Source organism: Pristiophorus japonicus, chromosome 6 (assembly GCF_044704955.1).
Source record: "Pristiophorus japonicus isolate sPriJap1 chromosome 6, sPriJap1.hap1, whole genome shotgun sequence".
Lineage (NCBI taxonomy): Eukaryota > Metazoa > Chordata > Chondrichthyes > Pristiophoridae > Pristiophorus > Pristiophorus japonicus.
The window spans coordinates 232,770,474-232,798,443 of record NC_091982.1 but is presented as its reverse complement, the minus strand read 5'-3'; the positions used below and the strand labels follow the sequence as shown (position 1 = coordinate 232,798,443).

The 27,970-nt window shown below is 47.6% G+C and overlaps 1 protein-coding gene across 10 annotated transcripts in view; it reads left to right on the top strand.

The window, feature by feature from the left end:
* Positions 1-27,970, top strand: part of cp (ceruloplasmin) — a 266,551-nt gene that overhangs the window by 123,277 nt on the left and 115,304 nt on the right. For all 10 annotated transcript variants that reach the window (XM_070883703.1, XM_070883701.1, XM_070883708.1 and 7 more), the window contains one exon: positions 17,383-17,461. In XM_070883703.1, coding sequence (XP_070739804.1) covers positions 17,383-17,461 — 79 coding nt within the window. The remainder of the gene's footprint in view (positions 1-17,382; positions 17,462-27,970) is intronic.

The following is a 27,970-nucleotide window of genomic DNA, read 5'->3' as shown; positions in this document are numbered from 1 at the left end:
TTCTTCACCACCTGCTGTACCTGCATGCCAACTTTCAATGACTGATGAACCATGACACCCAGGTCTCGTTGCACCTCCCTTTTTCCGAATCTGCTGCCATTCAGATAATATTCTGCCTTCGTGTTTTTGCCCCCAAAATCGATAACCTCACATTTATCCACATTATACTGCATCTGCCATGCATTTGCCCACTCACCTAACCTGTCCAAGTCACCCTGCAGCTTCTGAGCGTCCCCCTCACAGCTCACACCGCCACCCAGTTTAGTGTCATCTGCAAACTTGGAGATATTACAATCAATTCCTTCATCCAAATCGTTAATGTATATCGTAAAGAACTGGGGTCCCAGCACTGAGCCCTGCGGCACCCCACTGGTCACTGCCTGCCATTCTGAAAAGGACCCGTTTATCCCGGCTCGTTGCTTCCTGCCTGCCAACCAGTTCTCTATCCAAGTCAGTACATTACCCCCAATACCATGCGCTTTGATTTTGCACACCGATCTCTTGTGCGGGACCTTGTCAAAAGCCTTTTGAAAGTCCAAATACACCACATCCACTGGTTCTCCCATGTCCACTCTGCTAGTTACAGCCTCAAAAAATTCCAGAAGATTCATCAAGCATGATTTCCCTTTCATAAATCCATGCTGACTTGGACCGATCCTGTCACTGCTTTCCAAGTGCGCTGCTATTTCATCCTTAATGATTGATTCCAACATTTTCCTCACTACTGATGTCAGGCTAACCGGTCTATAATTACCTGCTTTCTCTCTCCCTCCTTTTTTAAAAAGTGGTGTTACATTAGCTACCCTCCAGTCCATAGGAACTGATCCAGAGTCAATAGACTGTTGGAAAATGATCACCAATACATCCACTATTTCTAGGGCCACTTCCTTAAGTACTCTGGGATGCAGACTATCAGGCCCTGGTGATTTATTGGCCTTCAATCCCATCAATTTCCCTAACACAATTTCCTGCCTAATAAGGATATCCTTCAGTTCCTACTTCTCACTAGACCCACTGTCCCCTAGTACATTCGGAAGGTTATTTGTGTCTTCCTTCGTGAAGACAGAACCGAAGTATTTGTTCAATTGTTCTGCTATTTCTTTGTTCCCCATTATAAATTCACCTGAATCCGACTGCAAGGGACCTACATTTGTCTTCACTAATCTTTTTCTCTTCACATATTTATAGAAGATTTTGCAGTCAGTTTTTATGTTCCCTGCAAGCTTCCTCTCGTACTCTATTTTCCCCCTCTTAATTAAACCCTTAGTTCTCCTCTGTTGAATTCTAAATTTCTCCCAGTCCTCAGGTTTGTTGCTTTTTCTGGCCAATTTATATGCCTCTTCCTTGGTTTTAACACTATCCTTAATTTCCCTTGTTAGCCATGGTTGAGCCACCTATGTGGAAGATAGGCCTGCTATGGTCGAATAGCTGTGAATGTAGGCAAGGAGTGAGATGGGGATGTGAGTGTGAGTGGCTGCAGATGCTTGGTGGCCGAGTGGTGGGGAAGTGGTGGTTTACACAGTGTGCACAGACAGAGGTTCAGAGGCTGTGTGCACCTTCACCACCCAACACCGGTCATTGAATTTCTTTCTGCACTGTGTGAGGGTTCTGGCCACCACTGTACTGGCCGACACCTCCTGTGCCACCTCTCGCCACATGGCCCTGAAAACCTGTGGAGGTGGCCCCCTTCCCGATGGAAGGAACAACGGTTCCCTCCTTGTCTCCACTGCCCCCACCACTGTCTCCAGTGCCACATTATTAAAACGTGTGCCCTCTGCCTTGAAGGGGGATTTACAGCAGCCATTTCGGAAAAGTTCTCTGAGTTGCTGAGATGCATAGATGACTGACTCAAGTGCAGCAATGCTGAAAATGAGCAGCAGCAGGTTGAAATGACCTCCCCTTTAAGAGCTAGATTGAGCTGGTGTCAAGGATTGAAGGCTGATTGTTGAATGCAAGTCAGCTGAAATTGGGTAATTCTCTGTGAATAGTGCCCCTGCAGCACCCAGCTAAGGCCGTTAGTGCCTCATTTACCACCCCCTTCACTCCTGGGGCGCAAACGCTGAATTTCACACAATTTGGCAAGGCATCTTGCTGGGCAGTAAATTTTCTAAACGTTATCGCCCCAAATCAAATTTTTCTCCCTATACCTCTTGCCAGAAAATGCAGTATTCCATTAGCCTTTTTTTTTAACATAATAACCTAAGAAATAGGAGCAGGAGTAGGTCATTTGGCCCCTCAAGCCTGCTCCGCCATTCAATAAGATCATGGCTGATCTGATCATGGACTCAGCTCCACTTCCCTGCCCATTCCCCATAATCCTTTATTCCCTTATCGCTCAAAAATCTGTCTATCTCCACCTTAAATATATTCAATGACCCAGCCTCCACAGCTCTCTGGGGCAGAGAATTCCACAGATTTACAACGCTCTGAGAGAAAAAATTGCTCCTCATCTCAGATTTAAATGGGCGGCCCCTTATTCTGAGACTATGGGGGCAATTTTTGGCATCATTGGACGCCGTCTTTTTGGCGCCTGGTGATTTTTTTGGAGTAATCGGTATTTTGGAATTTCCCACAAAATTTTGATGCTGGTGCCGACTGTCAGCGGCAGATTTTTTGCCGGCAGATATTTTGGCGCCGGTCTGCGTTAATAATGGATTCCGTGCCGTTTCTGGCCATTTATACCAGTTTCCCAACAATGATTTTTTTCAGAATGGCACAGAGTGACTTTAAATTCCGTTGTAACAAAGCCGACCTTAACTTAAGGAAATCGGCGCTGGCCCGCTGCAATCCCGGGCTGAAAGGAATGCACAGAGTTTAACTGTGAACGATATTTGTTCCCTAATTTCTCTACATTGACTACATTGACTACATTGCTTCATAATTACCTTTTTTTTATTATCAACAGGGTAGGTACATGCACATAATGCAGATACGTAACCTAGAAAAATTTTCTAGTGCTGAATTCAAAAAATAATGTAAAGGATTCTGGTTTATTAAACATTTGTACAGTACAGTTGTACTTAACTTAACTTTTAACTTTACTAACTTTAATAAATGTATCAAACATTTCAATGAAGAAAAAAACAAACAAGCCATCTCTCCTCCCCCTAGCGCTGTGCGTCACTCCTGCCCCTATTGCTGCCTCTTGTCCGTTGTTGCAGACTTCTGCTTTCTCGCCCGTCCCGACCCCAAGGTTTTTTCTGTTTTCTTTCCAACGGCGCATTTGCTGTTGGTGGGCTGCAACAGGAACAGAGCTAGCAGACGTCATTGTGCAAGGATCGGGTTCCTCTTTGGACTCTTCTTCAGCCTGTGGATCAATCCCTGACTTTGGTCTGCAGGTTAGAATGTCAGTGGCAGCAATGACAGCATGGGTGTGCCCCTTTATTGCTGCTGCTGCCTCTGACATCCCCTCCCTCATCTGTCCCAAAAGTCTTGCCACATCTAATGACAGTCCTGCAATTTCTCCCCTCACCTCACCCAATCTTCCAGCCACTGCTGCAAGTACTTCAAGTGTCAGTCCCATTAATTCTCCCCTCACCCCACCCAAGGTTTCCAGGAGCGATCTCGTTAGCTGGATGTTCACCCCACTCATCCCCACGAGCTGTCCTATGTTCCTTGCATCCTGTGTTTCAGGTTCAGCTCTCCCTCCCACCCTCCTCTGCCATCTCCCAGGTGTGGCTTGCTGCGACACACTGGGACCCGCAGCCTCAGACGGTACACCTTGAAATGTAACGTCGGTTGAATCGCTCAGGAAAGGACTTGGAATCCTCGAGGGGTTCACCCTCTCCAATTCCCGTGTAACCATCTCAGTATCGGAATCTTCCTGCAGCCCTTCATTTTCCTGATGTAGAATATCTGGAACGGCGGTTTCCTGAACATACTCTTCATCTACTTCAGGTGCATCTTCTGTCTCTTCCTGATGCTCAACATCTACAAAACATAACAGAGCAGATGCTTGGTTAGCAGCAAGGAAGAAGCAGAAGCATAGCCAGCCCATGCAGTGCTTAACATTTAGCCAACCCAGACTGTGCAATTTGCTGGACTTACCCTCTCTTGGTAACTTGAGCCCAGCGTCCACAGTGGTGGTTAATCTTCTCCTGTGAGATTTAATTATATCAGCGATCTCTGTTCCACTGCTGTTACTTGCCAGACCTCCTCCAGTTTTTGACCTTTCTCAGATGACCTGTGACACCATTTTCTGCAAAGTTGGAAATAGAACTTTTTAAGAGAGGGTCCTTCTGCACACACACACACACATTAATCACATTTACAAATGTTATTGCAGTGCATAAACATAAATATAAATTTAAATAAATTTAAATAAAAAGATTACTTACAGTAACTGCTTGTCCGAGGTCCTGCCATTGCTTTTTGAGTTGTGTGCCGCTTCTCTGGGTAAAGGACAATTAATTAAACTCTTCTGCAACTTGGTCCCAAACCAGAGGATTTCAGTTATTTGAGTCCCATTCTCCCTTTGTTTTCAAGCACATCCTATCTCCTCTCAATTATGTCGACCAGGGGCTCAATTTCTTCTGCTAGAAGTCTCTTGGCCCTTACAGCTTCCCCTTCCCTTTCTCCTTCTCTGTCCCTTTCTCCTTCTCTGTCCCTTTCTCCTTCTCTGTCCCTTTTCCTTGAATCCACCTTTTGAAGCTGTAATTTTAATCTCCAAATCCAGCTCTGATACCAATGGGCTCTCACTGTTGATCCAGACCAGGCAACACCCGTGACGTGTAGAAAGTGATATTTTTTTTCCAGCGCATACACAGATATTTTTCGGTGCACACTATAAGCTCTTCCCCCAGAATTGTCTTCAGATAGCGCAGCGCTAAAAATAACTTTTGCTTTGTGGAAACTACTGGGCTTTTTTGGCGCAAAAAAAGTACGTTAGCGTACATGTGCGCCATAAATCATGGTAGAAATTAGGGGCCTATGTCCCGTAGTTTTAGTTTCCCCTATGAGTGGAAATATCCTCTCTACATCCACCTTGTCGAACCCCCTCATTATTTCGATAAGATCACCCCTCATTCTTCTGAACTCCAATGAATATAGGCCCAACCTACTCAACCTTTCCTCATAAGTCAACCGCCTCATCTCCGGAATCAACCTAGTAAACCTTTTCTGAACTACCTCCAAAGCAAGTATATCCTTTCGTATGTCATTTCTTATTTTAATGGATGTTTAATACACGTTGGATCTCTTATGAATGTTTCGACTCCTGTCCCTTCTTTCATTGACTAAACATTTCATAGAATTAGAGAATAGTACAGCACAGAAGGAAGCCATTCAGCCTATGGAGAGAAATCCAGTTAGTGGCAATCTCTACTCTATCCCCATATCACTGCAATGTGTTCCGCTTCAAGCATTTGTCATTTACTACAGTTAATTGTGAAAAGCTTTTCAGGTTGCATAGTTATCCTGAATAATTGTTTAAAAATAATCCTAATGCATCAATCTATGGGGGAGTTGCCATTTTCTGCCATAATGGCTGCTCTACAATGGAAATGAACAGATATTTCAGTCCGCAAATGTTGATGTTGCACCAATATCATGAGAATAAAAAGAAGTTCAACGCAAATAATATAATTTGAGATTACTCTATCTCATGCTGTGTCATTGGCTTTGTCCGGTGAAATGTCTGGCAAGTAATTTGGGAAAGGGCGGATGATACATGTGCTGTCCCTGGAAACATTGTGGCCTGGAGTTTCCATCGCATTTGCATCTGTGGCTTAAAAGAAATTTGGGCACGAGTTACCCGCGGAACTACAATAGACCCAAGTCTCTCTATTTTTGACGTCTGTCCGTCAAACCCTATTTCTGAACGAATCTCATCCATAAAACTGGCCACGCCTCCTCAACCCTCAAATGTGAGTATCCTCCAATCGTGTTAGGTCAGAGGTCTCTCAACATTGCCATCAGATTTTCAGGTGTAGCAGCAAACTGTCATTTTTCTGGTCTTTCAATTGCAATTTTCGGAGCGTTTTTAAAAAAACATTACGCTCACTGATACCTACTCTGTATTTTCCATTTCTTTCAATGCATTTTTATGGCACAAATTTAAGTCACATTAAAAATTGAAAAGCCTCTCTGAATGCAGGTTCCTAAACACGCTGTGCTAATGTCTATGATTGATGATTAAACAATCGATTTCATATTTAAAGAAGAGAAATATCCGGTGTGGGTTTGGCTCATTCATTCGGTTCTGATTGTTTACATGGTTTACGGCCATTTTAAGTTTGGGCGTATTCTAATGAGATTGGGCGTAACTTGACATCGGTAAAATGGACACAAACATTGGACGTGTCTTCTGGTCTAACGTCCAGATTGCGCCCAAGGAGGAAACTGCAGACCTGTGAATTCAAACTGTATAATGGCTTCATCTGGATGTAAACTGGAAATACCATAAAATTGAGGATTGGAAATTTGTTGGGAAGTTTTTTTCTGATTGCAAGTGTAGAAAGGTTGGTCCTTTTTTTCTGCTTAGTGCATCGAGTTGCCGGGACGTTCAGCTTTGCAGATTATTAACACGGCCTGTGATGTCTTATAAATCATTAGGGTCACTGATTTCAATCACATAGCTGAAAGGTTTATTCTAGCGGTGACACGTCTGAGTAGCCAGGCTCCTGTATGTACTTAACTGCCAGCATGGCAACTCAAACATAATTCCTCATCTCAGGAAGGGGGCTGTCCGCTCCAATTGACTACTCTCGAGTAAAACAGCGGGGCCGAGACCAGAAGGAAGACATTGCTAAGAGTGGAACAGCATGTGTTATGGAAAGTGCACATGGTGCATTGGCATTACCCTGATACTTCTGTGCATAGTGCTGACATTTTGCTGTACTTCCCAAATGGAGAAACTAAGTACGCAGCGAAGAACCAACTCACCATACTGGTGTGGCTTTTCGAAGGAATCGTTGGAGCTGGAATATTGGTGGGTATATTTTGTAGATACTGTTATGTCTGTCTTCTTAGGTGGTCCCTCGTATCGAGGATGACTTGCTTTCACACCAAAAAGAGATGAGTTCACAGGTGTTTCAATGAAGGACCTGATATTCCAGATCCTGAACCAGATGTTGAGGAGTTAAAGATGCCTGTGCGTGGATTTTTTTAACATGTGGTGGCCGTTGCACACCAGCCACCGCACGGGCTTAACAGAGCTAGGTCTTGGTCCAGTGGCAAGGATTACCCAAGACAACTGGAGACCAGCTCTGCTGCACTGATTTAGTGTGCACACATATTACAGTGTGGGCAGGCCCGTGCTGCCCCTGATACTCATGATCACTTGAAAGTCCACATTCTCGTCGCCAGTTGTTATGTCTGTAATGCACTTATAAATGATTCCACGAGGCAATGTGTTGTACTCAAAAGGTAGTGACCTTGGTCCTTTATTCATAACTCCAGAGTGAGGCACAAGCAGCCATTTATACTGGGCTCTGCACACCTATGCAAGTGACCCTCAGGTCTCCCACCGTAGGGCCCTCTGGTGGACGGCCTCTGCCACAGGGGCAGGAAACCCCAGTCTCCACCAGTTGCAGCCTCTAGTGGTGCCAGCATAGAAACATAGAAAATAGGTGCAGGAGTAGGCCATTCGGCCCTTCGAGTCTGCACCGCCATTCAATAAGATCATGGCTGATCATTCCTTCAGTACACCTTTCCTGCTTTCTCTTCATATCCCTTGATCCCCTTAGCCGTAAGGGCCATATCTAACTCCCTCTTGAATATATCCAGTGAACTGGCATCAACAACTCTCTGTGGCAGGGAATTTCACAGGTTAACAACTTTCTGGGTGAAGAAGTTTCTCCTCAGTCCTAAATGGCCTACCCCTTATCCTAAGACTATGTCCCCTGGTTCTGGACTTCCCCAACATCCGGAACATTCTTCCCACATCTATCCTGTCCAGTCCCGTCAGAATCTTATATGTTTCTATGAGATCCCCTCTCATCCTTCTAAACTCCAGTGATCCAGTCTCTCCTCATATGACAGCCCAGCCATCCCGGGAATCAGTCTGGTGAACCTGCGCTGCACTCCCTCAATAGCAAGAACGTCCTTCCTCAGACTAGGAGACCAAAACTGAACACAATATTCCAGGTGAGGCCTCACTAAGGCCCTGTACAGATGCATTAAGACCTCCCTACTCCTATATTCAAATCCCCTAGCTATGAAGGCCAACATACCATTTGCCTTCTTTACCGCCTGCTGTACCTGTGTGCCCGCTTTCAGTGACTGATGAACCATGACACTCAGGTCTCGTTGCACCTCCCCTTTTCCTAGTCTGCTGCCATTCAGATACTATTCTGCCTTCGTGTTTTTGCCCCTAAAATTGATAACCTCACATTTATCCACATTATACTGCATCTGCCATGTATTTGCCCACTCACCTAACCTGTCCAAGTCACCCTGCAGCCTCTTAGCGTCCTCCTCACAGCTCACATTGCCACCCAGTTTAGTGTCATCTGCAAACTTGGAGATATTACACTCTATTCCTTCATCTAAATCGTTAATGTACATTGTGAAGAGCTGTAGTCCCAGCACTGAGCCCTGCGGCACTCCACTAGTCACTGCCTGCCATTCCGAAAAGGACCCGTTTATCCCAACTCTCTGCTTCCTGTCTGCCAACCAGTTCCCTATCCATGTCAGTATATTACCCCCAATACCATGCGCTTTGATTTTGCACACCAATCTCTTGTGCGAGACCTTGTCAAAAGCCTTTTGAAAGTCCAAATACACCACATCCACTGGTTCTCCCTTGTCCACTCTGCTCATCACATCCTCAAAAAATTCCAGAAGATTTGTCAAGCATGATTTCCCTTTCATAAATCCATGCTGACTTGGTCCCATCCTGTCAGTGCTTTCCAAATGCGCTGCTATTTCATCCTTAATGATTGATTCCAACATTTTCCCCACTACTGATGTCAGGCTAATTATTAAGGATGTCATAGCAGTGCATTTGGAAAGAGGTGACATGATAGGTCCAAGTCAGCATGGATTTGTGAAAGGGAAATCATGCTTGACAAATCTTCTGGAATTTTTTGAGGATGTTTCCAGTAGAGTGGATAAGGGAGAACCAGTTGATGTGGTATATTTGGACTTTCAGAAGGCGTTCGACAAGGTCCCACACAAGAGATTGATGTGCAAAGTTAGAGCACATGGGATTGGGGGTAGTGTACTGACATGGATTGAGAACTGGTTGTCAGACAGGAAGCAAAGAGTAGGAGTAAATGGGTACTTTTCAGAATGGCAGGCAGTGACTAGTGGGGTACCGCAAGGTTCTGTGCTGGGGCCCCAGCTGTTTACATTGTACATTAATGATTTAGATGAGGGGATTAAATGTAGTATCTCCAAATTTGCGGATGACACTAAGTTGGGTGGCAGTGTGAGCTGCGAGGAGGATGCTGTGAGGCTGCAGAGCGACTTGGATAGGTTAGGTGAGTGGGCAAATGCATGGCAGATGAAGTATAATGTGGATAAATGTGAGGTTATCCACTTTGGTGGTAAAAACAGAGAGACAGACTATTATCTGAATGGTGACAGATTAGGAAAAGGGGAGGTGCAAAGAGACCTGGGTGTCATGGTAAATCAGTCATTAAAGGTTGGCATGCAGGTGCAGCAGGCGGTTAAGAAAGCAAATGGCATGTTGGCCTTCATAGCAAGGGGATTTGAGTACAGGGGCAGGGAGGTGTTGCTACAGTTGTACAGGGCATTGGTGAGGCCACACCTGGAGTATTGTGTACAGTTTTGGTCTCCTAACCTGAGGAAGGACATTCTTGCTATTGAGGGAGTGCAGCGAAGGTTCACCAGACTGATTCCCGGGATGGCGGGACTGACCTATCAAGAAACACTGGATCAACTGGGCTTGTATTCACTGGAGTTCAGAAGAATGAGAGGGGACCTCATAGAAACATATAAAATTCTGACGGGGTTAGACAGGTTAGATGCAGGAAGAATGTTCCCAATGTTGGGGAAGTCCAGAACCAGAGGTCACAGTCTAAGGATAAGGGGTAAGCCATTTAGGACCGAGATGCGGAGGAACTTCTTCACCCAGAGAGTGGTGAACCTGTGGAATTCTCTACCACAGAAAGTTGTTGAGGCCAATTCACTAAATATATTCAAAAAGGAGTTAGATGAGGTCCTTACTACTAGGGGGATCAAGGGGTATGGCGAGAAAGCAGGAATGGGGTACTGAAGTTGAATGTTCAGCCATGAACTCATTGAATGGCGGTGCAGGCTAGAAGGGCCGAATGGCCTACTCCTGCACCTATTTTCTATGTTTCTATGTAACCGGTCTTTAATTACACGTTTTCTCTCTCCCTCCTTTTTAAAAAATTGGTGTTACATTAGTCCATAGGAACTGATCCAGAGTCAATAGACTGTTGGAAAATGATCACCAATGCATCCACTATTTCTAGGGCCACATCCTTGAGTACTCTTGGATGCAGACCATCAGGCCCCGGGGATTTATCGGCCTTCAATCCCATCAATTTCCCTAACACAATTTCCCGCCTAATAAGGATATCCTTCAGGTCCTCCTTCTCACTAGACTCACTGTCCCCTAGTACCTTTGGAAGGTTATTTGTATCTTCCTTCATGAAGACAGAACTGATGTATTTGTTCAATTGTTCTGCCATTTCTTTGTTCCCTATTATAAATTCACCTGGATCCGGCTGCAAGAGACCTACGTTTGTCTTTACTAACCTTTTTCTCTTCACATATTTTATAGAAGCTTTTCCAGTCAGTTTTTATATTCCCTGCAAGCTTCCTCTCATACTCTATTTCCCCCCATCTAATTAAACCCTTAGTCCTCCTCTGTTGAATTCTAAATTTCCCCCAGTCCTCAGGTTTGTTGCTTTTTCTAGCCAATTTATATGCCTCTTCCTTGGCTTTAACACTATCCTTAATTTCCTAGAATAGTATATACACAGTGTAAACCTTATTGATAATACATCAGGTAACAAGTCTCCATCTTATGCAACTATACAGGGACTACACGGAGAGTATATCTATAGTCTGCATATATAACATCACTCTTCCCCAAGTCGATTACCTTTGCACTATGTGCTCTGGCTTAGCTCTCCCCAGATTTAAGTGCCAATAGCCCTTGCACCTTGACTGTGCCTTGGCTTGGCTCTCTCCCTGTTAACCCCCAAGTCCTTTTGCCACAACGTTGAGTAATGGTTACCAGTTTGGATGGTTCGATGATGCAGTGGTGGTTCCAGTGGGTTCTGGGTGTGATCCATGTGTGTGTCCATGGTTACATATATCCATTCTCCCCCACGCCCCCCCTCCCAGCGAGATCATGCAGCTGGCCCGTTATATTAACATACAGGATCAGACACAGTGCAAGTACAATGAAAATAAGTTACAGTTTCTATATGACACCTTAATTCAGTGACTTACATTCATTACGTTTTGCGTTGTGCGCCAGGATAGGGTAGATTGCATTCATGGTTTAGTCATGGTCAGTACTGAGTTAGCAGTACAGGTATGTGAGGACACAGGTTCCAGAGCAACCGACGGGGTCCTAATCGTCTGATAGCAGCGCTGCACCCCCGCTAGCGGGGTGGGCTCACCTAGCAAGAACTCAGGGCTTTTACCGTTGCCTAGTGGTGGGCAGAGCCACAGATGTGTGTGTGCAGGTATACACTCCATACACTTCTTCTTGGGGCTGAGCTGCCTCTCTGGCCAAATCATCATACTCCCCGCTAGATTCAAAGTCATCTACCGACTCCTTTGCTAGGTGGTAACTCGTATTTCTTGAGGGCTGTCCTCCTTTGAGGGCTGCAGAATCTTCTGCCTGCTGTCTAATGGTGTTGGGAACCTGGCTGCTCCACATCCCGTTTGGGGAACTCATCGGTCCTGACCTTTCGCTCCGGACATGGTCGAGGTTGCGACTGGGTCTGGGGGCTGTGCCGCCTCCACCCAGGTGGTGGGCAACGGTGGCCGACTGCGCATATTGGCACCCTTTTCATTTCCAAGTCTGTAGCGAATAGTGCCATCGGATGCCTGCAGCGTGGGATAGACTTGGGGCAGGATATCAGGATCAGTGCCTTCACCCTCCTGAGGTTGCTGGTCTATAACTTGTGGGGACACCTGGGGCAGGGCATCAGGATCTGTGCCTTTACCCTCCCGAATTCGCTCGCTTGCTACTTTTGGGGACACTCTATTCCCGACATCTCGCATCAACATTTTGTTCATAATCTTAATCGGTTCGTTACATTGATTACCATGCATACAATGTCTCTTTAAGTTCAGTTGGTTGCAGGCTTCTTTAAGAGAACCCTGCTGGCTTTACCCCAATGAAATCCTTTGTTAGACACCACATGTTAGTCCCTCAGTGTTGCACCTCGTGGTATGGCCGCGGCCGTCTTTTTTTTCAGCCACGCTGCACTTCGCTGCAGCAGAGACGCCATCTTGTCTCTGTCCTCGAGGTCGACTGCCTTGATTCTTCTCTCCCGTGATTCTGCCACAAAAGCTGGAAGAGTGCCTGTGAATTCGATCTTCCTCCCCAGGAGTCCTGCCACTGGAGCCAGAAAGGTACTTTTAGGTCGTTCCAGTCAGATCATTGCCATGCAGTCGTGATGGATGGTCTGTGCCTCATGTGCTGCGCTGGTCTGTTCTCTGGTCCAAGTGAAGGTGAGGTTTTGCTCTGCCTCTGAGCACAGGGGACATCGATTGCTGGAGTGAAGAGGTCTTCCCATTTCCACTGGATCTTTCCCATCCACCTTCTTCCAAGTAGTGTTGGACCATCACCTGCAACAATCCACAGAGGTAACTTGTGCACCACGCCATTATGGATCACACTTACATCCGCACTACCAAGGACTGGGATCAGCTCCTTGGTGTAGGTGCGCAATTTTTCCTGTACTAGAACCAGCTGGGATCATTTTTCATTCCATAGCCTCTCAAAGGCATCCTGGCTCATCACTGACTGGCTCGCTCCCGTGTCGACTTCCATGAAGACTGGAAAGGCATTTATGTCGACTTCCATCTTCACTGGAGGACAATCGGTGGTGCAGGTATACACTCCATACACTTCTTCTTGGGGCTGAGCTGCCTCTCTGGCCAAATTATCATGCTCCCCGCTGGATTCAAAGTCATCTACCGACTCCTCTGCTAGGCGGTGAGTCATATTTCTTTTACACATGCGCTGGAGGTGGCCCTTCGTGTTACAGGCTTTGCATATGTACTCAGCAAACCGACACTGGTGAGCCCTATGGTTTCCTCTGCAATGCCAGCATGGTGCTACTCGATTAGCACCCCTCGGCGGACTCTGAGTTCTGGAACCCTGAGGTCTGTGCTCTCTACCCTGGGCAGAGCCACGTTCTACAGTCTTGCCTGTGAAAGGCACCATTCTGCGTACAGTACTTGCCGGGTTTGAGTCCACAGGATGAAGAATTTGCTTGGTGCTGCTGGTCGAGGCCATGAACGCCTGACTGATGCTGATGGCCTTCTGCAGGTTGACTGTAGTATCGGCAGATAACAGCTTGTGAAGGAGGCCCTCTTGGCCAATTCCCATAACGAAGATGTCTCACAATGCTTCATTGAGGTGCATGCTGAAAGCACATGGTGCTGCAAGTCTCCTGAGGTTGGCAGCATATTTTGCAATCTCCTGGCCCTCAGGTCTGCAGTGAGTGTAGAATCTGTGCCTGGCCATGAGGATGCTCTGTTTTGGTTTTAGTTGGTCGCGAATTAGTTCAATCAGCTCATCGTATGTCTTATCCTTGGCCTTCGTGGGTGCCAGCAAGTCCCTGACGAGGCGGTTGACCTCGGGCCCACAACTGGTCAGCAGTATAGTCTTGCACTTCTCCGCCATGTGTCCGTTTCCCCTGCCAGGTCGTTTGCCACAAAATATTGCTCTAGCCTTTCCGTGAAGGCACCCCAACCATCACCCTCTGTGAAGTCTTTTAGTGTGCCAAAGGTATTCATAATCACATGAAAGTCCATATTCTCGTTGCCAGTTGTTATGTCTGTAATGCACTTATGAATGACTTCACGAGGCAATGTGTGTACTCAAACTGTAGTGACCTTGGTCCTTTATTTGTAACTCCAGAGTGAGGCACAAGCATGGTGGGCAGCCTTTTATACTGGGCCCTGCAGGTGACCCTCAGGTCTCCCACCGTAGTGCCCTCTGGTGGACAGTCTCTGCCACAGGGGCAGGAAACCCCGGTCTCCACGAGTTGCACCCTCTAGTAGTGCCAGCATAGTATATACACACTGTAAACCTTATTGAAAATACATCAGGTAACAAGTCTCCATCTTATGCAACTATACAGTGACTACACAGAGAGTATATCTATAGTCTGCATATATAACAGATGCTCCTTTGACTGAAGTCAAAGACTGTTAGTCTTATAAATGATGGCAAAAGTTGAGGAGGTTTTTAAAAGTGAGCATTGCAAAATCAGTAGAAAATGGTAAGTTAATGTTTCAGATAGGAAGACCCTTCAACGGATTGATTCCGAAGAATCTCAGCTGATATGTTAGTCTATCTTTGTCTTTCACGGCTAGCCAGATCTGCCGTGCATTAGTCAGTGTTTACCATTTAACCAGAGGATACAGATTTAAGGCATCGGAACCAGAGAGGGGATGAGGAGAATTTTTTTGACACAGTGAGCTGTTATCATCTGGAATGTCCTGCTTGAAAGGGTGCTGGAAGCACATTCAATGGTAATGTTCACAAGGGAAATGAATGTATACTTGAAAAGGAAAAAAATGCAAGGCTATGGGGAAAGGACAGGGGAGTGGGATTAATCGGACAGCTCTTTCAAAAAGCCGGCACAGACAAGATGGGCCGAATGGCCTCCTTCCGTGCTGCAAGATTCCATGAGCAGGTAGCGTTCGGGGCGCGGGGCTCTTAGTAACCCAATATCGCCCTATTTGCTGCGCCAACTGACCCATCAGACCCAGGAGCAAGAACAGAAAAAAACCTTCCGTGTGGTTGTTTCATTTTAAGGTATTCTTTGATGCATTTTTAAAAATGAAAATGTATTGGTGAAGGAAAATAAATTCAGCTGCTGCCTGTCAGCCCTACTGTTAAGAGCAGCCCAAGTGCAGGATTAGAATGTTAACGCAGATTTCTGTTAAGCTTGCTCCCTGTTTGGCAGTACATTCTCCACTTGTATATCTTTCCGTCTGCTATTAGTATCCTGTACAGCATCGCAGCCCAAAATCACGAGCAGTCCCTGAGAATGGTTCGTTATTAAGCCACTAACTAACTTTCTCTACCCCCTGCTTCCCCCGCACACCCCCCACTCCCCCCCATCGCAAGACAATTTCCCTCCCTCTTCTCCTGAAGGTGCTAACTCGTTATGGGATTCCAGTTTCCATGACGACTGCTGGCCCATGGTTATTCTGCTCAGGTGGACATATCTCGTATGGAAGCGTAGATGATCCTGCCACTCACTGCCCCATCCACTCCCTTCAATGTGATTTTGTTTTCACATCACAGATTTTAAAATATATTGTGTCACCAATTTACAAATGGGCACGATGAGTCGTCCTGGTATGAAATACTTGCATGGTGAGAGTTTCGACGTGTGTTTGCTACATTTTTTTAACTTGATAAGGGATGTGTAAAGAATCCTCCCGTATTTGTTTTCTGAAGGTCGTTACTACACATTTTCATACCAAGCGTGTCCCACTCCAGAGGCCTGAACACTAAGATCTAGGCTGATGCTCCAGTGCAGCACTGAGCGAGTGCAGCACTGCCTGAGGTGCCGTCTCTTGCATGAGACGTCTGCTCTCTCAGTTAAATGTAAAAGATCCCATGGCACTATTTTGAAGAAGAGCAAAGGAGTTATCCCCGGTCAATATTTATCCCTCAATCGACATCACAGATTATCTGGTCATTATCCCATTGCTGTTTGTGGGAGTTTGCTGTGCGCAAATTGGCTGCCGTGTTTCTTACATTATAACAGTGGCTACGCTTCAAAAAGTACTTCATTGGCTGCAACATGCTTTATGATGTCCTGAGGTCATGAAAGACGTTATATAAATGAAAGACATTCTATTTTTTCTAACCCAATCCTGTCAGGGACCTTAATTCTAAAAGAGTAAAACCTTCAGTGAGGGAGCAGAGGGTTGCTGGAAAGCCGGGTTGGGGTCGGGTTGGGTCGGGGCAGTGCCAGATTGGGGCAATGTCGGGTTGGAACAGTGCCGGGTTGGGGTTGGGTTGGGGCAGTGCCGGGTCGGGTCGGGGCAGTGCCAGGTTAGGGCATTGCTGGGTTGGGGCTTGGGTCGGGGCAGTGCCAGATTGGGGCAATGTCGGGTTGGAACAGTGCCGGGTTGGGGTTGGGTTGGGGCAGTGCCAGATTGGGGCAATGTCGGGTTGGAACAGTGCCGGGTTGGGGTTGGGTTGGGGCAGTGCCGGGTCGGGTCGGGGCAGTGCCAGGTTAGGGCATTGCTGGGTTGGGGCTTGGGTCGGGGCAGTGCCAGGTTGGGGCAATGTCGGGTTGGAACAGTGCCGGGTTGGGTTGGGTCGGGGCAGTGCCGGGTCGGGTCGGGGCAGTGCCGGGTCGGGTCGGGGCAGTGCCGGGTCGGGTCGGGGCAGTGCCGGGTTGGGGTTGGGTCGGGGCAGTGCCGGGTCGGGTCGGGGCAGTGCCGGGTTGGGGTTGGGTCGGGGCAGTGCCGGGTCGGGTCGGGGCAGTGCCAGGTTAGGGCATTGCTGGGTTGGGGTTGGGTCGGGGCAGTGCCAGATTGGGGCAATGTCGGGTTGGAACAGTGCCGGGTTGGGGTTGGGTCGGGGCAGTGCCGGGTCGGGTCGGGGCAGTGCCGGGTTGGGGCATTGCTGGGTTGGGGCTTGGGTCGGGGCAGTGCCAGGTTGGGGCAATGTCGGGTTGCAGCAGTGCCGGGTTGGGGTTGGGTCAGGGCAGTGCCGGGTCGGGTCGGGGCAGTGCCGGGTTGGAGCAGTGCCATGTTGGGGCAATGCCGGGTAGTTGGGTTCAGGAGGCAGGTGGTCATGTTGCTGAAACTTCCAGGAATCTGTTGTACCAGAGCTGGTTACCCAAAGTCTACTGGACAATGGCCTAGAATTTGGTCTCGGGCATTGGCGCAAAACTTGCGATATCGGCTTGACCACCCGTTATTCACAACCTGATATTTCATTCCATGGACTGCATTGGAGCTGAATAGCAGGCACTGTGTTTAACGGGTGGCCTATCCGATACCGCCCGTTTACTGCCACTGTACGAGATGAATCTCTCGGCCATTAACTCCATGACACAGCAGGAAATGGCAGTCCCATTGAGAGGGAGTAGAGTATGAGTGGTGTGAGGGAATGGAAATGTAACAGAGGCTGCGGTCATTGCGTGACTGGAGTAATCAGAGGATCAGAGTATAGTTCAATCAAAGCACAACCATTCAATGATTTTTTTCTTTTGTTAATTACAGATAATTTTGCCGATAGAGGTGTTCATTGGCCTCGAACGATGATTGCTGTGGGAACAGGAACTGTGGAAAGCTTTGCGATGTAAGAATTCTTTCGATTTATGCTCCTTTGCTTGTCAGTCAGACTAGTTTGGTTGACGGGATTGCTGAATTGCTGCCTGTTCTCTTTCAGTCAGTCGCTGGCCTCGGTTCTCGTGGCTCTGATTGGGTCGGCTGGTGGCGGATACTGCTTCACTGTTTGTGCTCTGGGTTTATCGCAAGGCCCGCACTGCCTCACAGACCTCACATGGCCCTATCCCTTCAACAATACCAACAGAAGGTTTAAAAAAAAAATCAAGTTTAACATTTCCACTATTCAAATGGCAGAAGTGTGACATGATGTATTTTGGAAGGAAGAATGAGGAGATGCAATATAAACGAAATGATACAATTTTAAAGGGGGTGCTGGAACGGAGAGACCTAGGGGTGTATGTCCACATATCTTTGAAGGTGGCAGGACAAGGTTATAAGACTTATTTTTAATAAAAAGCTAATGGGATCCTTGTCGCGTTGCCAACTTTGGTTGGATGTGTTCCTAGATGTTTCATTGCCTGATGTTCCACTGCCCTGACTCGTGCTCCTACCATCGTCTGCCCAATATGTCCATCCTCATGACACACCATCTTCCCACTCCAATTGCAAAATGAACAGCCTCCCAATTGTCTCAGGATTCTTGATTCAATTGCTGGAGACGGCAGGAGAATCCTGGAGGATTGACAATCCTAGTTCCTGGGCTCTGTAAATACAAGCCTAGCGTACAAAAGCAAGGAAATTATGTCGGATCTTTATAAGTCACTAGTTGGGCCTCAGCTAGCGTATTGAGTCCAATTCTGGGCACCACACTTTAGGAGGGATCTCAAGGCCTTGGAGAGGGTGCAAAGGAGAATTATCTACTTCATCTGGCAAAAGAACCAAAGGCAACTTAAGAAAAATCTTTTTTACACAGCGAGCGGTTAAAATCTGGAATGTACTGCCTGAAAGCATGGTGGAGGCAGACTCAATTTTTTTCTTTCAATAGGGAGTTGGATAAGTATCTGAAAGAAAAAAGATTGCAGGGCAGGGTGAGTGGGACTAGCTGAGAGTCGGCACGGGCTCGAGGGGCCGAATGGGGCGGAGGAGCGGTGAGAGATCGGGGCCCAGGAGAATCGTGATCGGGGCGGAGGAGAGGCGAGGGTTCGGGGCCCAGGAGAGGCGAGGGCCTAGGGGCAGCATGGGCCAGGCCTACACTGCTATGTGTGTACGCACTAGGTCCGTGCAGCAGAGCTTGGTCTCCAGTTGTCTTGGGTAACCCTTGCCACTGGACCAAGATCTGGCTCTGTCAAGCCCGTGTGGTGGCTGGTGTGCAACGGCCACCACACACTAAAAAAATCCATGCACAGGCATCTTCCACCCTTCAGGATATAGTTCGGGACCTGGAATGTCAGGTCCCTCATTGAAACACCTGTGAACTCATCCCTTTTTGGTGTGGAAGCAAGTCATCCTCGATACGAGGGACTGCTTAATACTATACTATGCAAGGAAACGAGAGTTCAAAGGCTTTTTTGGTATAAAGATGAGAGGGAAGGCCATTTGAGACACATTAGACACTGGAAACGCGGAAGGTGTGTGTATCACAAGCAGCCAAGACAATGGGAACAAGCAGAGAGCTGCCTTTGTGAAGTGTCTCAGTAACTTTCATACTGGGTTTGTATAGTATGAATGTCTGAATAAAAGAACTGATGCTGCCATTTACTACAATGGAGTGTGTGTGTAATTCGACATTTAAAGCAACAAAGCGAAACGAGCGAGAAATCTGTCCAACAGAGGTCAGTGAATAACAGATTGCAATGTCGGGATTTCCGCATTAGGCTGCGCACGCACTAAATCCCGAAGCTGCAATCAGTTTCAAATGTGGAATGACGACGAGCACCAATTTGCCATCATCAGAACCGCAAATTTCGGGCCAAGGTGATGTGACTTTAGCAACAAAGTTTTAACAGGCTGCAGTTTGGTGCATTGAGTGAGTGCAGTCTGGTAATCATGGGTTAGTTTGTGGCTTGCTGCTAGTCCGTTCAGTAAAGTCCGTCGAAACAATTACCTCATTGGTAATAGTCTGATCAGCGTGCTTCCATGGACACTCAACAACTTTGTTGGCATGGGAGTCAGACGAGAGTCTTCTTTCTCCGAGCCCTGGAACTGCAGTTGCAAAAGGTTTGATCGGTGCAATCGATGCCAGTGAACTAAGGTTATCCCTCTGTTCTTATCTGTAGGAACACTGCATGGGAACAAAAAACACATTTGTGAAGAGGGGGGTGTGGGGGTGGGGGGTGGAGACAATTACCTCATTTTAAATAAACGTTCTTGCACAAAGACTGCCAGTTAATTCTGGGAATAAGTTGGACTAACCAACATTTTACAGACCGTTGCAGTTCATGTTTGATGCTAGAATGTCACTGAGCCAGCTCCACTTGCAGTTTGGTCGCTAAAAAGGACCTGATTGTGCATCCTTCATTTGTCCAGCATGTACAACTCCCTCCCTAAACCTCTGCTTCTCCCCACATTTAGAATTCTTCTCCAAGCCTATCTCTTCAATTCTTTCCTTAGTTAGCTCCCCTACCAATTCTACAAAACCATGATCTTATTAAATGGCAGAGCAGGCTTGAGGGGCCAAATGGCCTAGGCCTGCTCCTATTATGTTCTTCTGTTCTGCCACCATCTATCCCACCTACTTGTGTAAAGCCCCTTTGGGCATTATATTAGATTCACAGGGAGTGGTTGAGGCGACCAGTATAGAGATATTTAAGGGGAAGCTAGATAAGTGTATGAGGGAGAAAGGAATAGAAGGATATGTTGAAGGGTGAGATGGGAGGAGGCTCGTGTTGGGCATAAACAGCGGCAACAGTTGGGCTGAATTCCCGGGATGGCAGGACTGACATATGAAGAAAGACTGGATTGACTAGGCTTATACTCACTGGAATTTAGAAGAATGAGAGGGGATCTCATAGAAACGTATCAAAATCTGACAGGATTGGACAGGTTAGATGCAGGAAGAACGTTCCCGATGTTGGGGAAGTCCAGAACCAAGGGTCACAGTCTAAAGATAAGGGGTAAGCCATTTACCGAGATGAGGAGAAACTTTTTCACCCAGAGAGTGGTGAACCTGTGGAATTCTCTGCCACAGAAAGTTGTTGAGTCCAGTTCGTTAGATATATTCAAAAGGGAGTTAGATGTGGCCCTTACGGCTGAAGGGATCAGGGGGTATGGAGAGAAGGCTGGGGTGAAATACTGAGGTTGAATGATCAACAGTGCAGGCTCGAAGGGCCGAATGGCCTGCTCCTGCACCTATTTTCTATGTTTCTATGTTTCTGTGCTGAGAAATTACATGTCATTCTATACAAATGCAACAGCAGGTACTATAGCACAGTTTGCCAGAGAGACATTCAAATATTGAGCCTAGTGTTGACTCTCAGGATGTGATGCTGCGTTAGTACTTGACCCCGTGACATGTTTCCATTTACAGGAACCTCACCAACCACGCCACCCACAGTCAGTGACGTGAACCGAGCCTCATTGTGATATGGAACCTCACTTTATTTTCCTTTCTCCCGGGACTCAGTGGGATTGAATAATCTTGTGTTTCATTCAGTGAATAAATGGGTAGGTTGGAGGCATCGTTGGAAGATGCTGCTGATGCCAAGAGGTAATCGCACATTTTAGTTTTTTTGATCTCTGGGTGGGGGGTGGGGGATGGTGGGGGGGAGGGAAGAGAGTTCCCACTCAGTTGTGCTGTTTTTTTCGGTGCATAACCCACACAAATTACGTCCAGCGCCAATCGAGGTTCCACAATCTTTTGCGTTAATTTAAAAAAACATGGCCCTGGATGCTGGCCCCGCCCATCACACTCTCCTCACACCCAGGGTGATTTCATCACCATTGGGAGTTTCCACTAATTCTGCTCATATTCAGCCTTCAAACAGGCTCCAAAATTTAAGCTGTTTCTTTTGGGTACAAGGACACTATTAGGCACGTTTTAACAGCATTTGTGTTATGTATGTAAACATTACCAATGTGTAAGACTTGCCACCAGGGGGCGGACCTGTGGGAGACCCAATGATCACCTGCACACCCTGGGCAAGCAGGTATAAAAGGCAGTCTAACATGCTGCCTCCTCACTCTGTAGTTACAATAAAGAGACCAAGGTCACAACAGTTTGAGCTTAAGATGTACAGTCTTGTGGAGTTGTTCTAAATGTAATTTGAATGTAATTTTTCTTTAGATTTTACTAAAAAACTGACTACTGTACCCCAATATATCTAGAAAATGGTTGTGTATATTTAAAATCAGGTTACTCATAGGTGGCGGATTGACACTGTGGTTTAAAATGCTTATTTTTTGTGATAAAGCCATTTTATGCTGCATTAATCAAACTGCACCAAGTTACCATGCTTAAATATATCAAGGAATATTTTTAAAAGCAACATTTAAAAAAAAAAATTAAGTTGTTAAGCGCTGCCCCATTGCACCGGTCCACAGGAGATTTTGCGATGGGCGATATGCAAATGACTTTGAGCGGGAACTCGAGGAACAAAGCTCTTCTGAAACTGGCCGTGATTTGCACCTGGATCGATGCTGGGGCCCAAAGCGGAAACTCTGCCCTTTGATGTTTTTCCTTCACCGTTCATCCATGTTCCCTTCTACACCGTGAGGTTGGAATGTGTAAGAAGGCTCAATTATGGTGACCAACCCTCCAGGTTTACCACCCCACCCGACCTGTGAGGAACTGCCTTGCTTCTGCTGGGCACCTTCCCACCTAACACCGTTGGGGGCAAAGAATGTAGGCAATCAGGAGATCCCAGTGTCCTCCCCTCCTCCACCCCACAGACACACTTGTATGTATATAATGGGGTTGAGTCACCTTGTTGGGTCAATAGGGTAGGGTTGCCTTCTCTGGTTGGACATATTGCTGGAAGTTTCATCACATGACCTCCAGCCTCCAACCACCCTGCCCGTTCAAACAGCCTCCTCCACTCCCCCCTCCCCCAACCCCACTAATCTACAATGTTTTTTTTATAACTAATAAACAAAGATGTTAAAGGAAATGGTAATTGTTTTAATGCCCCTCACCCCTCGCCCCCTTCCCTTTCACCCCTTCACCCCTCATCCCTTCCCCTCATCCCTTCCCCCTCAACCCCTCCCCCTCACCTCCTTCCCCCTCACCTCCTTCCCTCTCACCCCCTTTCTCCCCTGACCCCCATTCTCCCCCCAACCGCCTTTCCCCCTTTCTTCCCCTTCCCGCTCACCTCCTTCATCCACATCCCTTCCCCCTCACCCATTACCCCCTCAATCCCTTCCCTCATCACTTCCCCTTTCACACCTCCCCTTCCCCCCTCAGCCCTTCCCCCTTGCCCTCTCACCCCCTGCACCCTCACTCCCTTCCCCTCTCAACCGCTTCCCTTTCACCACTTTCACAATCCCCTGGGAGAGTTAAAAAAAGAGAGTGAAAAAACTAATACATATAAGTAAATAAATTTACTATAAATGTGGGTATCAATGTTCAATATGCAAAGAAACTAATTGTGCCTGTTGGGATGTGATCATTGTGGAGTTTAAGCAGCAGTCGCGCCATTTTGTGGTCCCAGCGGACAGCTGCGTCCGCAGGTGTTGACGGTTGGAGAATCGGGCCTACGATGTGTATCCCAATCTTCATCCTGTGCTCCCTTTGGGTGTGGCTCCCCCACTGGGAGTGCAGCATTGGGGAATGATCTCTTTAAATTGCCTATTATGAAATCTATGGATGCTTTGGCCAAGGTCATGCTATTATTGGGAAGTGGGTTCAAAGATGAAGGGAACAGATAAGTGTCCATTCTAAGTGTTGATTGAAGTCTTTTTCCTTTAAATCAGAGTTTCCTACGCTAGTTCTGACTGTGCCCTACTGCAGGTTAACAGAGTACATTTTACACTATATAGAGATCATGATAGCAGTCCCTTGGAATTGAGGGAGATTTGCTTCCACTCTTAAAATGAGTTCTTAGATGGCTGAACAGTCCAATACGAGAGCCACAGTCCCTGTCACAGGTGGGACAGATAGTCGTTGAGGGTAAGGGAGGGTGGGACTGGTTTGCCGCATGCTCTTTCCGCTGCCTGCGCTTGATTTCTGCATGCTCTCGGCATTGAGACTCGAGGTGTTCAGCACCCTCTTGGATGCACTTCCTCCACTTAGGGCAGTCTTGGGCCAGGGACTCCCAGGTGTCAGTGGGAATGTTGCATTTTTTCAGGGCGGCTTTGAAGGTGTCCTTGCAACCCTTCCTCTGCCCACCTTTGGCTCGTTTGCCGTGAAGGAGCTCCGAGTAGAGCGTTTGCTTTGGGAGTCTCGTGTCGGGCATGCGGACAATGTGGCCTGCCCAGCGGAGCTGATCGAGTGTGGTTAGTACTTCAATGCTGGGTAGTTTCATACAGTAGTTGTGACTGTGCCCCAGTGCAGGTCAACAGGGTACATTTTAGACTATATAGCGATAGAACTCACATGGCAGCACTTCATGTTGAAAGCAGTTGAAGATTGGGAGTCCCATGCATTTCTTTTAGTTCCACCTGATTTCCTGTGGTGGTGATCATGGACAAAAATAAAATTTGTCCTTGCTCCCTGTAATTATTTCTGCTTCTTTTCCACTTTACAATTCTTTCTACGTAACTACCTCTGTCATTCTGTTTGGCTCCAACTCTTTACCTCGCACTCTTTCTCGAGGTCTTGCCTTCCTACTCTCCTCGCTCTTCTGTATGTCTCTCAATCTCTCTGGCTGGGTCTCACGTAAGTTCCTTTACCGATGTCATCATCATCATAGGCAGTCCCTCGAAGCGAGGATGACTTGCTTCCACGCCGAAAAAGGATGAGTTCACAGGTGTTTCAATGAAGGACCTAATTTTCCGGATCCTGAAGGGTGGAAGATGCCTGTGCGTGGATTTTTTTAACGTCGGGTGGCCGTTGCACACCAGCCACCACACAGGCTTGACAGAGCTAGGTCTTGGTCCAGTGGCAAGGATTAACCAAGACGACTGGAGACCTGCTCTTCTGCACGGACCTAGTGCGCACACATATAGCAGTGTGGGTTGGCTCGTGCTGCACCTGGGCCCTCGGCTCTTCTGGGGCGCCTTTACTGTTTCTAACTCTCACCTTTTTTTTTAAAGTCCAGAGGATGCAGCGAGATTGAAGTCAATGTTACATCATCATAGGCAGTCCCTCGAAAGCGAGGAAGACTTGCTCCCACTCTAAAAGTGAGTTCTCAGGTGACTGAACAGTCCAATATGGGAATTACAGTCTCTGTCACAGGTGGGATAGACAGTGGTTGATGGAAAGGGTGGGTGGGACTGGTTTGCCGTACGCTCCTTCCGCTGCCTGCGCTTGATTTCTGCATGTTCTTAGCGACGAGACTCGAGGTGCTCAGCACCCTCCCGGATGCTCTTTCTCCACTTAGGGCGGTCTTTGGCCAGATGTATACCAGGTCAGCGATGAGTACTGAGATCAGGTTGGGGAGGGGGCTTTCTGGGAGGGGTTGCAACACCTGCGGCCAAGAGACGAACAAGGGGGTGGGGATGTGGGGGCTGGTACTGGGAGGAGAGAGGGGTGAAATTGGGAAGCAGTATAAGAGTGGGGAGGAGTGCATAAGGGGAGGAGACGGGGTTGGGGTCACTTGTGTCCTGGGATCTAGATGCACAAGGAGGAATGGGGACCAGGGAATGAAACCTCTCGGGAAAAGGGGATGCTCTGTGATTTGCGAGCCCTCGGGTATGGAGGTGGGGGGGAAATGGCGGCTGGGGTCTGACATTGTTGGGAGGCTGAGATCTGATACCACTTGTGTCATGTATCCCACATGGTTACTGCTTGTACTATTACAAGGTGTGCCATCAGAGGGCACTGCAGTGGGAGACTTGTAGGTTCCCTGTACAGGTGTGCCAGGCCTAGTATAAAAGGCAGGCCACCAGGTGTGATCCTCACTCTGGAGTTACATTAAATGGACTAAGGTCACTACAGTTCAAGTACAACACATTGGCCTCAAGTTTCGACACGCGGCAAAACAGGCGCCCCTCCAAGCTGGGCGCCCGTTTTTCGCGCCGAAAACGGCGCCTGAAAAAAAACGCGCTATTCTCGAGCGCTTTGCAACTCGATGTCAGTTTGGCGTGGCGCCCAGGGGGCGGAGCCTACCACTCGCGCCGATTTTGTAAGTGGGAGGGGGCGGGTACCATTTAAATGAGTTTTTTTCATGCCGGCAACCCTGCGCGTGCGCGTTGGAGCGTTCGCGCACGCGCAGTGTGAAGGAAACATTGGCACTCGGCCATTTTTGTAGTTCTTTGTAGCTGTTCAATTTTTAACATTTTTTAATAAAACCACATTGCCCTTCCATGATCAGCACTGAGGCTTCTTGCAGCAGGGAGAAGGCTGCAGGAAGCCTCAGAAGTTGAGGCAGCCGTTTCCCGACGGCCCCCCCCCACCGCCGTCGGGAATGGCTGCCTCAACTTCTGAGGCTTCCTGCAGCCTTCTCCCTGCCTCCCCCCCGCTGCCGTTGGTCGGGCCCTCACTGCCTCGCCCCCCCCCTGCCATCGGGAATGGCTGCTGCCGTCGGTCGGGCCCTCACTGCCTCCCCCCCCCTGCCGTCGGGAACGGCTGCCTCATCTTGTGAGGCTTCCTACAGCCTTCTCCCTGCCTGAAAGGCCTGCCTGAAGCACTTTCACACAGGTAGGAACATGGTTTATTTAATCTTTTCTTTGCTTATAAATTTTTATTCAGGTTGGAATTATTGGTATAATATTTGTATAAGTATAACTAAGGATTTATTGTAGAATGTAATGACTTCCCTCCCCCCCCCCCACCTCGTTCTGGACGCCTAATTTGTAACCTGCGCCTGATTTTTTAATGTGTAGACAAGGTTTTTTCAGGCCTACAAAAATCTTCACTTGCTCCATTCTAAGTTAGTTTGGAGTACGTTTTCACTGTGGAAACTTTCAAATCAGGCGTTAGTGGCCGGACACGCCCCCTTTTGAAAAAAAAATTCTGTTCAAAAGTGAAACTGTTCTAATTGACTAGAACTGCAGAAAACTTAAATGTGGAGAATTCCGATTTCTAAGATACTCCGTTCTCCACCAGTTGCTCCTAAAAATCAGGAGCAAATCATGTGGAAACTTGGGGCCATAGTCTCGTGGAGTCATTGATACAGCATCTGAAGACAGAACAATTTGCAATAGAAACATAGAAACATAGAAAATAGGTGCAGGAGCAGGCCATTCAGCCCTTCTAGCCTGCACCGCCATTCAATGAGTTCATGGCTGAACATGAAACTTCAGTACCCCCTTCCTGCTTTCTCGCCATAACCCATAGAGGGTTAAGGTGTGGCAGCCCTCAGTTTTGGAGTCTGACTGCAGTAGCGGGAGGAGGGATAGGCTTGGGGTCTGGCAGCACACTGGGCCGGGGAAAGTTTTGGAGGCTGGGATCAGGGAGCAACCGTGGAGGTTGGAGTGTGGGCAGAACTCGGCGAGAGAAGAGTACAAGTTGGCCTGAAGGTTATAATACTCTAGGACCGGTGACGTGATCTACTCCCCCCATCCAGCGAGGCTCTGTGCTGGGAGCCTCGCCTGGCTAAATTTATCCTTTTATATCTGCACTCGGTGGAAAACTTAACCTAAGGTTTGCTGCACGATTTAGCAATGGATTATCCTGCCATCTGCTACAAGGTGGCAATGTTCGAATCACCTTTTGCAAACTTTGGCCTGCTCTCTTTATTTACAGAATGACGAAACAGTTTGAGACACAGCAGCCAATCCCTGTGCCAAAGGGATTGCTGGCATCTGCGTGCTGAGGGACCTTGCTGCAGTCGCTTGCTTGTCTGAGATTATGGCTCCAAATTTCTGCCTAAACAGGTTTTCCGCCAGACACCCGCCGAAAGTGCGGCAGAGCAGCAGCAGACAGTCCGAGGCAACTCACAGCCTGTGTAATGCTGTGGTTGTTTTTTATTCTTGCCACAGTGCTATGCGTTAAATATATATACAATCTATTTGACTATATATGTCTTCCTCGATTCCAAGGGACTGCCTATGATGATGATGACTATATATGAGGTCAATGAGCAGACATTGACGATGAGATCCAACACTGCCTCCAGTGCGCCAGTGCAGCCTTCGGCCACCTGAGGAAAAGAGTGTTCAAAGACCAGACCCTCAAATCTGCCACCAAGCTCATGGTCTACAGGGCTGTAGTAATTCCTGCCCTCCTGTATGGCTCAGAGACATGGACCATATACAGGAGACACCTCAAGCCGCTGGAGAAATACCACCAACGATGTCTCCGCAAGATCCTACAAATCCCCTGGGAGGACAGACACACCGACGTTAGCGTCCTCGACCAGGCCAACATCCCCAGCATTGAAGCACTGAGCACACTTGATCAGCTCCGCTGGGCAGGCCACATTGTTCGCATGCCAGACATGAGACTCCCAAAGCAAGCGCTCTACTCGGAACTCCTTCACGGCAAACGAGCCAAAGGTGGGCAGAGGAAACGTTACAAGGACACCCTCAAAGCCTCCCTGAT